The sequence below is a fragment of the Gracilinanus agilis genome, chromosome 4 (assembly GCF_016433145.1).
Source record: "Gracilinanus agilis isolate LMUSP501 chromosome 4, AgileGrace, whole genome shotgun sequence".
Classification (NCBI taxonomy): Eukaryota; Metazoa; Chordata; class Mammalia; order Didelphimorphia; family Didelphidae; genus Gracilinanus; species Gracilinanus agilis.
The window spans coordinates 357,897,614-357,911,125 of NC_058133.1; the positions used below are offsets into that span (position 1 = coordinate 357,897,614).

A 13,512-nucleotide genomic window follows, 5' to 3' on the forward strand; every position below is an offset into this window, starting at 1 on the left:
AACATTGATGGTCAGAATTCACTTAAGTATCAAAATATCTGTAAATATTGTGAATTGTAATTTATATGCTTGCAAGAAAGAGGAAAAGATAATTGTGTTTTTTCCTCACCTTCACGGCTCCGAGCCATTATTATTAGTTGGCAGATTACATTAACCATTTCTTGAAGTAAGGCAGGGCACTTTTTCAGGACAAATTGCTGATCTATAAAATAATCAAAGATCTCAGGGAAATCCTTCTAGTTTTTATGACTAGATCAAATATATCAACAAAACTATACAAACCCTGTTCCACATGCAAGAAAAACTTAAATATTTGCTTTGATTACAGTTTTATAAGGTTATCTTAAAAAGTCCTCTTAAACTTCATCATATTGAAGTTAGACAACCCTAATTATAAAAAAATTTTAACATAAATCTTAAGCTTAGAATTTACTTCTCTATTTTTTTCCTGTAGTAGACTTAATCCTGCTTTATTTCCAAAGCTAGAGTAATTACTACCATCTGGTGAAATTTTCATGTTAACTATAATTACTGACAGGCACAAAACGAAGAATAAATAACAAATTAACTAAGTCAAACAAAAAAGTACATTTTTTAAAAAGAGAAAATTCAGAATACAATTTCACTGTTCATTGATCCTGACTGTACTAAATATAGAAAATATGATTCCAGCATCCATCATGTTTTTAGCCTATTCAAAACTGATTTAAAAAAAAAAGATGAGCACAAGTCAATATTTAAATATTGATTTAAAAATTAATGAAAAGATACACATTTTGTAAAGATCTCAGCAGCCAACACAAAAATTATAACTTATTCTTGACCTGTGTCAGTAATAAGAATTGCTATGCCATTCATCAATTAATCAGTATTTAACTGCCTAGTTTTCAGAAATATCTGTTCAGATTTCTTCAGTGGATAAAAAGTTATATAAATACTTTTTTGGTAAAATTTCAATTTAAAAAGATCTTGAAATAACTCTCCCAGAGTCACTGATGCTTCTAAAAACTCTTCAATCCATGATTTTATTTTTAAACAGTGTTCTGGACCTTTGAAGGTTTCAGTGGAAGCTAAACAGTACTGACCATAGGTCTAAAACTATAAAAAGTATTTAAAAAGTCATCAAAAATCTCAGAGAAACTTTCTCATTTTTATGACTAGAGACAATAAAATTCATGGAATCATCCACATCATCCACTCCCCTACCCCGACCACTACCCTCAATCTATAAAACTGTTTTTTTTAAATTTTTTTTTTAAACCCTTAACTTCTGTGTAGTTATAGGTGGAAGATTGGTAAGGGTAGGCAATGGGGGTCAAGTGACTTGCCCAGGGTCACACAGCTGGGAAGTGTCTGAGGCCAGATTTGAACCTAGGACCTCCTGTCTCTAGGTCTGGCTCTCAATCCACTGAGCTACCCAGCTGCCCAGTTTTGTTTTTTTTTAAGAGTCACTATTATCTTAAAGCTCTTAAGAGGAAGAATTTTTATTTGTTCTTTTAAGAGAAGCCACACATAACTTGAAAGTAACCTTCCCAAAATTAGAACTGTCACCTTGGAACAAAACACATCAAAATATCTGACATATTAGGTTAGCTGTAAAGTAATTACACAGCATATAGATTTCTTTTTTAAAGGGTCCTTGAGCAATTATTTGATTGAGCAAAACTGAATAGCTATATAAACACTATAACATGAGGTCTAATTAAATCTGATGCTTTGGTTATTGGAATCATAATTACCTTCTTCAAGTGTTTCAGGAATTTTCATCCTAGCAAGATGAGACAGTAAAAGAACTCTGGCCTTCAAGCTGTACGGGCAAGTAAGTGGAGGCTCATTCTTCTTTAAATTAATACTGCCAATTTCTCTGATTAGCTAGGTAAATGAGATAAATACTTAACACACACATACATATAAAAATAGATATATACATACACATAAATTCACACACATAGATATACACAAAACAGCACTGGTTTTGCTATCTAAACATCTGGCAAAGTACTTTTGGAAATGAACTAACCTGTGGTATCTGAATATTATCAGCTGGTCTGCTTGTGGCATCTTTATTATACTGAGGATCAAATTCAGAGGCTCCAGCTAAAACCATTATGAGACCTGGCAAAACAATAAAAATTAGACAAAAAACCAATTTACATATCTACTAAATTCCCCTATACAACTTCTTTAACACTAAAGCAATAAATACCACTTTGTATCATAAATGACAGTCTGATTACTGAAACTTCAACAATGGCAGAAACAAACTTAGATTCTTCATTATGTATTCCCAGGATATTATTATGAAGGAGAAACGTGCCTCACTGTGAAAACGAATATAATGCTACAAATTGACAAAAACAACTTCATATTGAACTTCATATTCCAAAAGGAATAGGATCTGTTCAAATTAAGTTGTGCCTAGGGGGCCCTAAATTAAAAATGATATGCAGTCATCTCTTTACCTATTTGAAAATATAAAGATTCCTGGAGGCAAAAACCACATCTATCCAAAATTTTAACCTGTTATCAACATATATAATATGGTACCATGAGCTCATTGTGCATTGTCTGGTTGAAGAAGTCCCTTTTTTGCAGCACTTAAGTATCATCAATTTTGAAGTTACTAAAACATATGCTACTGAAATGTTTAACACAACAATAAAATGTCAAGTCTCTAAAAATGTCAGGCTCCTAGAACAACCAGAAATGTTAAATCATTATCATAAACATGCAATATCTTCAAAAAAGTAAAAAAGCTGTATTCATACTTAACACTAGCCAAGATACTATGTGATTTAAGGAGAAATAAATCATCCATTCCTCATGAATTTGAGATCTGTTTATATCTCAATCATATGTGCCAACATCCAAGGAAAATGATGTGAGAATCAAGAACCTAACTATTGATAAGTCCAAGACAGGTCCAAAAATCTGTTTTTGCATTTTTTTATTTTTGAAAAAAAAACACATTAATGAAATACAACATATATGTAAATGTTGTGAATCTGAAATATGTTTGTGGTTCTCTTAAGGAATGAGTTCCTCATTCTGAAAAAAGAAACACATAAATGAGTGGAAGATATAGGGAAGCAGATATAAATTTCTTAGAGTTCTCCAGAAGTATAACAGGAGATAGTACCTTAGGACAGAGTGAGTTCCTTATCACTGGGGGCACCAAATTAGTGAAAGATTATAGAAGGAATTCACGCTTCAGTTTAAGAGTTAGACTAAAAAATCTCTGAGGCCTTTTTCAAACTTTAAAACTCAATGGGTTCTAGGATGCTACAAGTTACCAATAAAATTTACTTTAAAAGAGGGGCAGCTGGGTAGCTCAGTGGATTGAGAGTCAGGCCTAGAGACCGGAGGTCCTAGATTCAAAGCCAGCCTGAGACACTTCCCAGCTGTGTGACCCTGGGCAAGTCACTTGACCCCCCCCCCCATTGCCCACCCTTACCACTCTTCCACCTAGGAGCCAATATACAGAAGTTAAGGGTTTTAAAAAAATTTTATTTTAAAAGGTAGTTTCATAATTAAAAAAAAATGTAATAATGTTAAAAATTGGTTTTACATTTAATAGGGGAAAAAATAAAATATTTTTTTAAAAAAGTGGTTTTGTAGCACAAAAATGTAGCTTCATTAAAGAATCCATGAGCAAAGGAAACAGGGTCAAATTACCTTTTTAAGCCCAAATACGGCTTAGCAGCTTTCTTCCAACATGCTAAATACCATAGGTTTGCTTCTATTTAATAATACAAAATTGTACATCTGGTTTTAGCGTAAAATTTCAGATGAAAAATAACCAAATGACTAAATAATGCAAATACAAACAATGAGAAATGTGAAATATATTAGCATCCTTTCATAGTTTTAGTAATGTGAAATAAAATATTTAAAAGTTTATGTAAGAAATTAGATTTTCTCCAGTGCAGGCATTTTTCTAAAAGTTAATAAATAAAAAGTTTCATTAACTAAATATAAAATTCTCCAGGATTTACAGATTAAATAACTAAAAGTACAAAACTAATAACAGAACATCACATTTGCTTTACTCACGTTTCATATCCATGTTTCGGGTTTTATACACAAAGTATGTATAGATTTGAGTTGTGCGAATTAAGATCTGGTCTCCACTATAGCGTATTGATCTATACCACCAAGAGCCCTAAGACATAAAAATTGAAATTTGGTTTGAATACCAGTTTATTCCAGATCAACAACAAAAGCTGATGCTTATATTAGACAAAGTTAAATTTAAATCCCTTCTACATTTAATCAAGACATTAACATATATCATCAATGTTTAAGTTTCAGCTAAAATTTGTTTTTAGAAAAGAACATAAGATAATAGTGATCTAAATAAAAGACTAGGCCAAAGAGAACAATAATATGTTCAGCATGTTAATTCGATATTAATCAAGTGAAAATTACTTTAGATAAAATATTACACACAATAAGGTTTCTAACTTTTAGGCTCAAATATTTAGTAACATTCACAACTATTCCATCCTGAGACTATTTCTAAAAAACATAATAAATTCCCATTTAAAATTCTTACCACTACAACTGGAAGGATAACCATAAATGCCAACCCATATACAAGCAAAACCTGAGATGGGAAAAAGGGAAAAAAGAGTTACCTACATCATGAAGAATACAAGAATTGTTATGAGACGTTCTGTAGACAAGATTAGGAAAGAGAGATATTTTACAATAAGAGATGTTGTTAGGATCTACCATTACCTGCTAACTTGTTTACAAGTGTAGACAAATCCCTTATATGAGCTATAACATTTTAATATCAGATGTGCCTGGTATCCTGGCTTTTGACTCCCACAAGCTAAATCCTGGATTCCTGGCTTTGGTCTTTCTATGCCTAGTCTTATCTATCTATTCCTGACCTATCATCAAAGCTCTGACTTTTACAACTATGTCTTGTGTGAATCTAGATTCCTGACCTACTGATTCCCTTTACTTCTAATAGTTCTCTAGATAGTACCTGGCAAGCACTGTCACAATTCATACCAAAGCATAAAATCCCTATAGAAAATTGATAAGATTGCAGTGGCCAGTCACAATGATTCTTATAGAGCAGTCATTTTACCATAAAACAAAATAATATTTAATCATTGCAGATACTTTAAACTAAAAATATTTTTAAAATACTTTTACATGAATCAAAGCAAGCCAATAAGTAAAAATGGCACATAGGTCATAACATAAGATTAGAATTTAGAACTTTTTGGATAATCTAATCCAAACTCCTTATTATAGATAAGAAAATGAAGATGAAAAGGTTAAATGATTTGCAGAAGGCTGCACAAAGATAGTTAATTAGCATAGATGGGATTCAAAACCATGTGCTCTATTTCCAAATCCACTGCTATCCATTTAACAGTACTCTGCCTTTTATCTCCTGTATCTGTTCAACTAATAAGTGATTCACAAGGTGTTTTTTTTTGGAGTTGCAACAAACATTACTATTATGATACTATTTCTTCTTAAAAGTGCCACACTTTTAATTCAGATAATTTAAATCCCACAAAGTGGGGATAAACATATAAGAAAGGTTGCCAATCAGTGGATTAGAAGTTATTTTCAAACTTTTCAAAAGAAGGAATTGCCACCTATTTTTAGATTTTGTGAGTACTTTTAGAATTTCTGCTACCATAGTTCACTCTCCCTCCCCAAAAGCAATAAAAATGAACCAGCTTCCTCTCTCATTATCTTAAGTGTTACAAACAATACATAACAAGAACAGGGTAATATCTAAACTTGCATCTGGCAGTCTCATACATATATATGCCCCATCCTACTTCTAAAGCTTTGAAACTGAGAAAACTTACCAAAATTGAGTTTTTCTGATCCACAATCCAAGCTGGCAAAGCAATTCCAAAACTTGTGGCTAAGAGGACAAAAACATCCAAGTTTCTAAAAGGAATTTTAACTTATTATACAAGACTTTACATATGAGATAAAAAAAAGTAAAAGTACCAGAGTATGCTAAATTTATAATTCTCAAATTTACAAGGCAATAATTTTCAAATTTTAATGGAGAATTTAGTATTCAACTTCTTGCTGAATAACTCCAAAAAGAATTTTTTTTTCTACTTTGGGACCTAAATTTTTGCAATAATTTAAAGAAAACAGTAAAAAAAAATTAGAATTTTCATGCATCTTTTATATGCTAGATTGAAGTATTTTAACAATTTTACTGATTATATTTATTTATTGATTGTATTTTTTCCCCTACGAATTATCTGGGCCTAGGACTTCAAGGTAGTTTCTCAGAAAAGGAGGGAAAAGGTAGTTAAATGACACTTTATATAGAACATAATGTTTCACTCAAATTTCTGAAATATTCATACTTATTATCTTACCTTCCAAAATAGTAAAGATAGACTTTCTAATCTAGTTATAGTTTTGTAATATCCACCTCTACAACACTAGAAATTTTAAGATCCATTACCTTGTGGCCCATCTGGATTTCCATATTCTTCCCAATTTTTCCGAGATTCTTCATCAGTTAAGCTATCATTAAAACAATAAAAATTCAAAAATCAGAAAGCTATGCTTATAATGATAATGTTGCATTGTACCTCCAAGACATACAGTGTTCAAAATGTTTTCACATACTTTGCCCAGCATGATCTTTACAACAACCTTGAGATAGTTATTATGATTCTTCTGTTGGAGATGAGAAAACTGTGGTCCACAAAAATTATGTAACATAACCAAAGTAACAAAGTAAATCAAAGAGACTAATTTGGAATCCAGGAATTTTGGTTCTTAGTCAAAATGCTCTAATATATCATGGCTTTCCAACTAGAAATTAAAATACTCAATTCATTTTTATTTTTTTTTAACCCTTACCTTCCGTCTTAGAATCAGTACTGCATATTGGTTCCAAGGCAGAAGAGTAGTAAGGGCTAGGCAATGGGGGTCAAGTGACTTGCCCAGGGTCACACAGCTGGAAAGTGTCTGAGGCCAGATTTGAACCTAGGACCTCCCATCTCTAGGTCTGGCTCTCAATCCACTGAGCCACCCAGCTGCCCCCTCAATCCATTTTTAAAAGAAATCTGTAGCCGTTTCTTTCCCAAAATCCAGCCTGACATCAGAAAATATAAGCCTGAAATTCTACTCTCCATTCTGAGTCCTAATAGCTTTCCAAATTGGTTCACAGGTCTTTAACTTCAGGAAAAATCTATTACAACCTATACAAAATATGGAATTTTGAAGGATATCACAAATATTATATATATATATATATATATAGTAATTGTACATACCTTCATATCCATGCTATGAATACCATTTAGTGAGAGCTAGGTGAATGGATTTGCTTAGATCAGGCCTTCAGAACTACTAGGAGGGTATGATATAGTCACAACTCCAGTGATTTTCAAAACATCTAACCACAACATCCTATTAAGTAACTCTACTAATAACAGTCTTTTCATCTGAACTCATAGAGTATCTCCACATATTCACTGCTTACTCTACTTTATAGTCTTCCTTTAGCTCACTTCTATTCAATTCAGCAAATACCCAATACCTACTATGCATAAGATAAGACACTGTACGTCACAGAAAGTATGAGTCTCTACAGTCAATAAGTTTATAATCTAAGAGAGATGCTAGTGACACATAACATAATCGATTTAGAGGTGGAATGGCCCCATTGGGTATTTATCCAATCTCTTCATTTTGCAAATGAAGCATGGGAACAGATCAATAGTCAACTCTGATTTTCAAAGCTAAATTTAATCAAATCTATTTCCCAAACTTTAAAATTTTTAAGATCTATTAGATTTTCTTCTTAAATTTTTTTCAATTAACAAAAATCTATGTCTCTTCTTTTCCCCTATACCCAACCTACCCTCCTCCCCCCCCAAAAAAAAAAACTAAGAGAGAGAGAACACTTTAAAAAATTATGATCTTCTAAGTTTTCAGAATACTCAAATATAAGATCATGGAAAAATCTGAATTTTACTATAATGACAAAGAAGAAAATCTGCTACTACTATTTTTAAAAGATTAAACTTCTTATGAACTTAAAAATTAGTAAGCATAAATATCTCTGGCATCTTTAATAATCATCAAATACACTTTTGGCTCTTTGGATTAATCAACATAATATCAATATAAAAGAATAGATCGGCACCTAAATCTACGCTCAGGGATTTTTAGCCTTGTTAATTTAAGTCAAGTAATATTTCCCATGATGAAAAAATACTAGGATAGCATTATACAAGTATTCTCTGAGTTCAGTAAATATTCTGTTTCTTTTCCAATTTTTGGCCTTCTGGCCATATTCCTTCCTTATGTGTATTTATATCTATCTCCCACTGTCCTTTCTAATGCTGCCAGGAGTGTTAATATAAATCTGACTTTCTCATCCTTCTTTTATCCTTTGGCATTAGTTTCTCTTTACTTAGCCCTCTCCCCTTTAGATATCATCCATTTTGTTCAGAGCTTGATAATGAATATAAAGTTTACATTAAAAAGAAATACTGTTATCATATATATTACATATTTGTAGTTTAACTGGAAAACAGTCAACTAAAAAAAACATATTATAGAGTATGGCATCAATAAAAGAATAAAAACATTTGCTAAACAGAAAAGCACTGAAATCATTGAGACAGGTAAAAAGAGCCAACACCCAATTCAATAATCCTTGAGGGGTATACTATATATATGAGCACCAGGGCTAGAATGGGCCCTGGAGAGCATATAATCCAATTCATTTTACAATGAAGGAAAATGAGGCCCAGAAAAATTGGGACTTCCCTAAGGTCATAGATGTAACCTCAATAGCAGAGCCAAGGTTCAACTAAAATTCTCTAACAACAAATCCTCTCTTCTTTCCCCTACATTCTACTATTTATATACACAAAGAAAACCTTAAGTCATAAAGAAAAAGTTAAATTATGACCTGAATACACTTAATATATTATTTGTAATATATTTTGGGAATTTTCTGATGAAAAATTGCTCAAAGTCTCAGGACTTGAGGTAAATTTCAGTGTCTGGAAAATTGAATCATTCAAAACACTTCAGTCTAGTATAGAATAAATAGTAAGTGAACAATTTAAATTTCAGAAGATATTGTATAAAATTACAATTACCAACTATAAGAATAGATGAAAAGATAATTATAGAAACTTAAATATAATAAGGATTTTTAAAACAAATTTCTCCTAAATGGAAACTCCTTTTAATTTCATAAGAAAATCAACATAAGGACTATTTGTCAATGTTAAAATTATCACCAGAAGCCTCATTCCAATAATCACTATTTAACTGAAAAGGGAACATTTGTGGTACACTAGAAGCACCTCATTAACATAGCTTTCCTATTCTCTGAATTTAAATATAACTCGTTTGTTTTAAACCCTACTCTGTCACAATGTTAGAATATTTGTACCTTCTACCTAATAAGGTTGATACATAAAGAGGGAAAATAAAAAATAATGGAACTGAATTATCCAAAGACATAAATTACTTAGGAAAGAATTCTTTATTTGCAAAGAAATCCTGGGGAAAATGGAGAGTAGTCTGGCAAAAATTTGGCTTGATTCAACATCTTACCCCATATTCCACACTAAATTCAAAATGGATAGGTGACTGGAAGAATAAAGATTAGGATGCAAAAAATATAGAAAGAGTAGTCAATAAACATTTATTAAGCATACCCTTTGAGCTCAGAACTGTACTAAACACTGATCATATAGCTTTCAGGATACATTGGGGAGACAGGGGGACAGGCAGGTAAACAGATGACTGGATCTCTCCATCTTGCTCAGACAAATGCCATCCAGAGACCTGATCCCACCACCAATCAGCACAGGAATTCTAACCTGCTCCACTTCAAATCTGAACTGGTTTACCCATATTTAAGCAGCACCTTCTTCTTGGGGGCTTACTATATTGGTGACAGATTTAAGGAAGACATACATTCAAATTAGTTTACTGAAGTTGAAAACTTCCAAATTCAAGTGAACTATCAGCATAGGCTCCCCAAAGAGAGCAATAAAATTTATTTTAAAAGTGAAACGGTTGTATAAATCTCAAAGAAGTACATAAATGTGAGCTAAAAGAATTATATCTGTTTGAAGAATTTAAGTAAAATTAAATATTTCCTTAATATTCACTGAATGAAAACATAAATTAGCAAGGTTTGGTAAGATTCCTTGAAAATCAAACCTGCAAGTGTCTTGCTGATAATGAAGAAAAACATCAAAATTACAAAACTATTAAAATCATAATTTATAAAGTTTTTTAAATCAACCTATATGTTTATGTTAAAATTTTTCATAACTCTACCCTGTACCCTAACCTTTGGTTTAGGTATGTATGCTTCTGGACTACTGCAGCAAAGGGAAAAACTGGCTTAACAGCAGATTCTATGTATAAAGCACTTTTGTAACCATATACAAGAATCATATATTCAACACCCCAGGAAATCTTCAAAGGACTCTGACAGTCCCATATCTCTCTATTCTCTGGAGTTCACCATAAAAAAAAGCTATAAGAGAATAGGAACAGAGCTCTCATATTTTCTATACCGTTTCTGAGCATTATAGATGACTGAGAGCTACTGTAGCAGTAATTAGTAAAGGATTATACTATCATCTTGATTTGGTACAAAGTACTTAAAATTAGACTAAGTTTGTGAACTGTGATCTGTCAGTTACTTCAGCATCTAACTTCCATCTCCAAGTAAATTACTGCTCTAGGGATCTTTTCCCAGGAATGACTATTTGTTTGGGGTTTAAAGGATATAAAGGGGGAAGGGAGAATTAGGACATGAGATAATTTTATATCTTTTTTAGGAGTCAAGAGGAAGGCGAGGAAAACACCATTTTGCAAGCAGTTTTTTAAAAAATTACTTAAAGGTTAAAGCTACAGTGACCTCTAACAGTACCACTGGTAGCCCTGAGAATTTAGGGCAAATTATCCCTTTTTCTGAGCGATGCCATTTATAGTATAGCAAGGATTCTGCAAAGATTCATATATTCAATTATTTCCATCACAGCAACATTGGTCCTACTTCCTGGGGCAGGAACAGCCAGTATTCAACATGCATGAATCAAACTCTCCTCAAAATAAAACTCTTCTTTTCTTCAGGCCATAACCATTTAACAGATGAGAGAATATAATGGGCAATGTTATCATGTTCCCTACGTCCTAACATTTCCCTATCAATCATTGATTTCATTTTAGTAACAAAAACAAATCAGAAAAAAATTTGGGAAGAATAGGAAAAATGAATATCACAGTAGAAAGACTTTCTTACTAATTTCTACCACTATTATTTTAACTATTATTACTATGGAATCCTTTTCAAAGGGGGACAGATGACAGAAAGAGGTCACACTAGGACAAGGTTTCTTAACCTGGATCTTTGAACTTTAAAAAAATTTTTGATAAATGTATTTCAATATAATTGGTTCCCTTTTATAATCCTATATATTATATATTTTGTTTTTAAATGCATTATTCTGAGAAGGAATAAGCTTTAGCAGTCTGCCAAAGGGGTCCACAACAAAAAAAGTTAAGCATTTCTGCAACTAAAATGGTCTGTAGAAATTGCATTGCAACAAATACAACCAAGTAATATGGTAGAAAATATGAACATATATACACACCTATACTAAACTGTTTTAAGTTTAGGCAACATGGGAAAAACAAATTAGAACTTTTAAAAGCATTCTTTAAAGAAAAAACTGGTAAGAATCCAAAAGAAAACCCTAAATATCCTATATGAAACAAGAAGGGAAGTAAGCTGCCATAGTAAAGATAACAAAGTATGAGACTAAAGATGGAAGCTTCAAGAGCAAATCAGATAGAACCTCTAAAAGGAAAAAAAAAATTTAGGAAAATGTTTTTATATATATCCATACACATACACCATGTCACAGATAAAATGATAAGAAGATGGGTAAGAAAGAAGACATTAAACCATTAGGGTAAAAGGGAAGAAAAGGAAGAAAAAGAAGAGAGAGTGAAGGGCCTAACACTTCAAAAAAAAAGTTTAATTAACATGTCATTTTCCTTACCTGATCATTCAACAAATTCCTATGAAAAAACTACCTGTCAAAATGTAAACTAAAGTTACTTGAAATCAAGTCTTAATTACACCAACATGAGAATTCAACATTTAATAAGAAAGATAATAACCAAAACAGAACTTTTGTTTTCTTTTTCTGCTTTAAGTAAAAAAGTAAACTATTTTTACCAGTATATTAAAATGTTTACTACATACTAAAGAATGTGAACAAAATACTTACGCGGCATAAGCCTTTGCTATTCTCATGAACATCACTTCATCTCCTCCTTTATCTGGATGGTATTTAAGTGACAGTAAACGATATTGTTTCTTAATTTCTGCTACTGTTGCCCCCTAAAGGAAAAAAATATTAATATAAAGTCTGTGAGACTACAAAAGATATACAATCCAGGCACCATTCCATAAAGTAAAATACTACTCTCAATTTTAGAATCATGGAAGGATTTTAGACTAAATTAAAGCTTTTAGCTAAAAGAGTCAAGTGTTAATAGTTTAATTTGCAACATAAATATTAAAAATTACTCAGTTCCATTTGTTTGCCAATATTTCTTTGATTAACTTAATGTCTTAATAATTACTTATATTTTTTTCAATTATTTCTAAGTTATTTATAGATTAGTAAATAAAAATCAATAAACAAAAATTTCTTCTATATAATAACACAAACCACACTTTATAGCATGCAATCCAAACACATTATTATATGAACATGTTTTGCAGGCTCAACCCATCCCACTCATCTGTTTAACTGTATGGATGGGGAAAGTGGAAGGAACTGGAAGGAAAGAGAAGAAATCAAGCCTTATCTGTACCACCCCCAGGAGATCTTGGACAAGCCTCAATTTGAAGGAGGGCTTGTTTTCATTATTTGTAAAATAAAGCAGCCAAACTAAACTCCATTTAAAGTCCTTTTCCATTGTAAAATATTATGCACACTTGAAAAGAAACTTCCTAGTTATCCATCAATCTGAAATAGCACTTTGCATGGGAAGGAAGGTGTAGAAGAAGAATGTCTGTCATAAGTGAACTTTAAGTTCTCCTCTGTATCTTCTGCCACAAATTCTAAGCAATTTTTGCCTTATGTAACTTTGGATTTCTCTAGTTATTATATATAATGTCACTCAATCATGGTTCTATTCATAAGATCATTTTACCACGGACAGAATGCCCTCCCTCCATCTCCTCCTCTTAGAATTCCTAGTTTCCAACAAAACTCAGCTAACAGCACCACTTTCTAAATGAAGCCTTTCCCGATTCCTCTAGTTGCTGGTGCCTTCTTCTCTCTCCAAAAAAAGTTAACTTGTAGTTATTTTTATGTATGTTGAATATATATTTATACATGTACATGTTTTTTCCCCCAATAGAACATAAGCTTCCTGACAGCAAAAACAGTTTCATTCTTGTATCCCCACAACTAAGATAATGATAGGTGCTTAATA

The 13,512-nt window shown here is 31.9% G+C and overlaps 1 protein-coding gene across 1 annotated transcript in view; it reads right to left on the bottom strand.

Annotated features, from left to right (window-relative positions):
• Nucleotides 1-13,512, bottom strand: part of SEC63 (SEC63 homolog, protein translocation regulator) — an 89,392-nt gene that overhangs the window by 39,002 nt on the left and 36,878 nt on the right. Inside the window, exons 4-11 of the mRNA XM_044676665.1 lie at nucleotides 12,294-12,406; nucleotides 6,467-6,528; nucleotides 5,844-5,902; nucleotides 4,556-4,606; nucleotides 4,054-4,162; nucleotides 2,021-2,115; nucleotides 1,740-1,872; nucleotides 110-202 (exon numbers count right to left, since the gene is read on the bottom strand). Coding sequence (XP_044532600.1) covers nucleotides 110-202; nucleotides 1,740-1,872; nucleotides 2,021-2,115; nucleotides 4,054-4,162; nucleotides 4,556-4,606; nucleotides 5,844-5,902; nucleotides 6,467-6,528; nucleotides 12,294-12,406 — 715 coding nt within the window. The remainder of the gene's footprint in view (nucleotides 1-109; nucleotides 203-1,739; nucleotides 1,873-2,020; nucleotides 2,116-4,053; nucleotides 4,163-4,555; nucleotides 4,607-5,843; nucleotides 5,903-6,466; nucleotides 6,529-12,293; nucleotides 12,407-13,512) is intronic.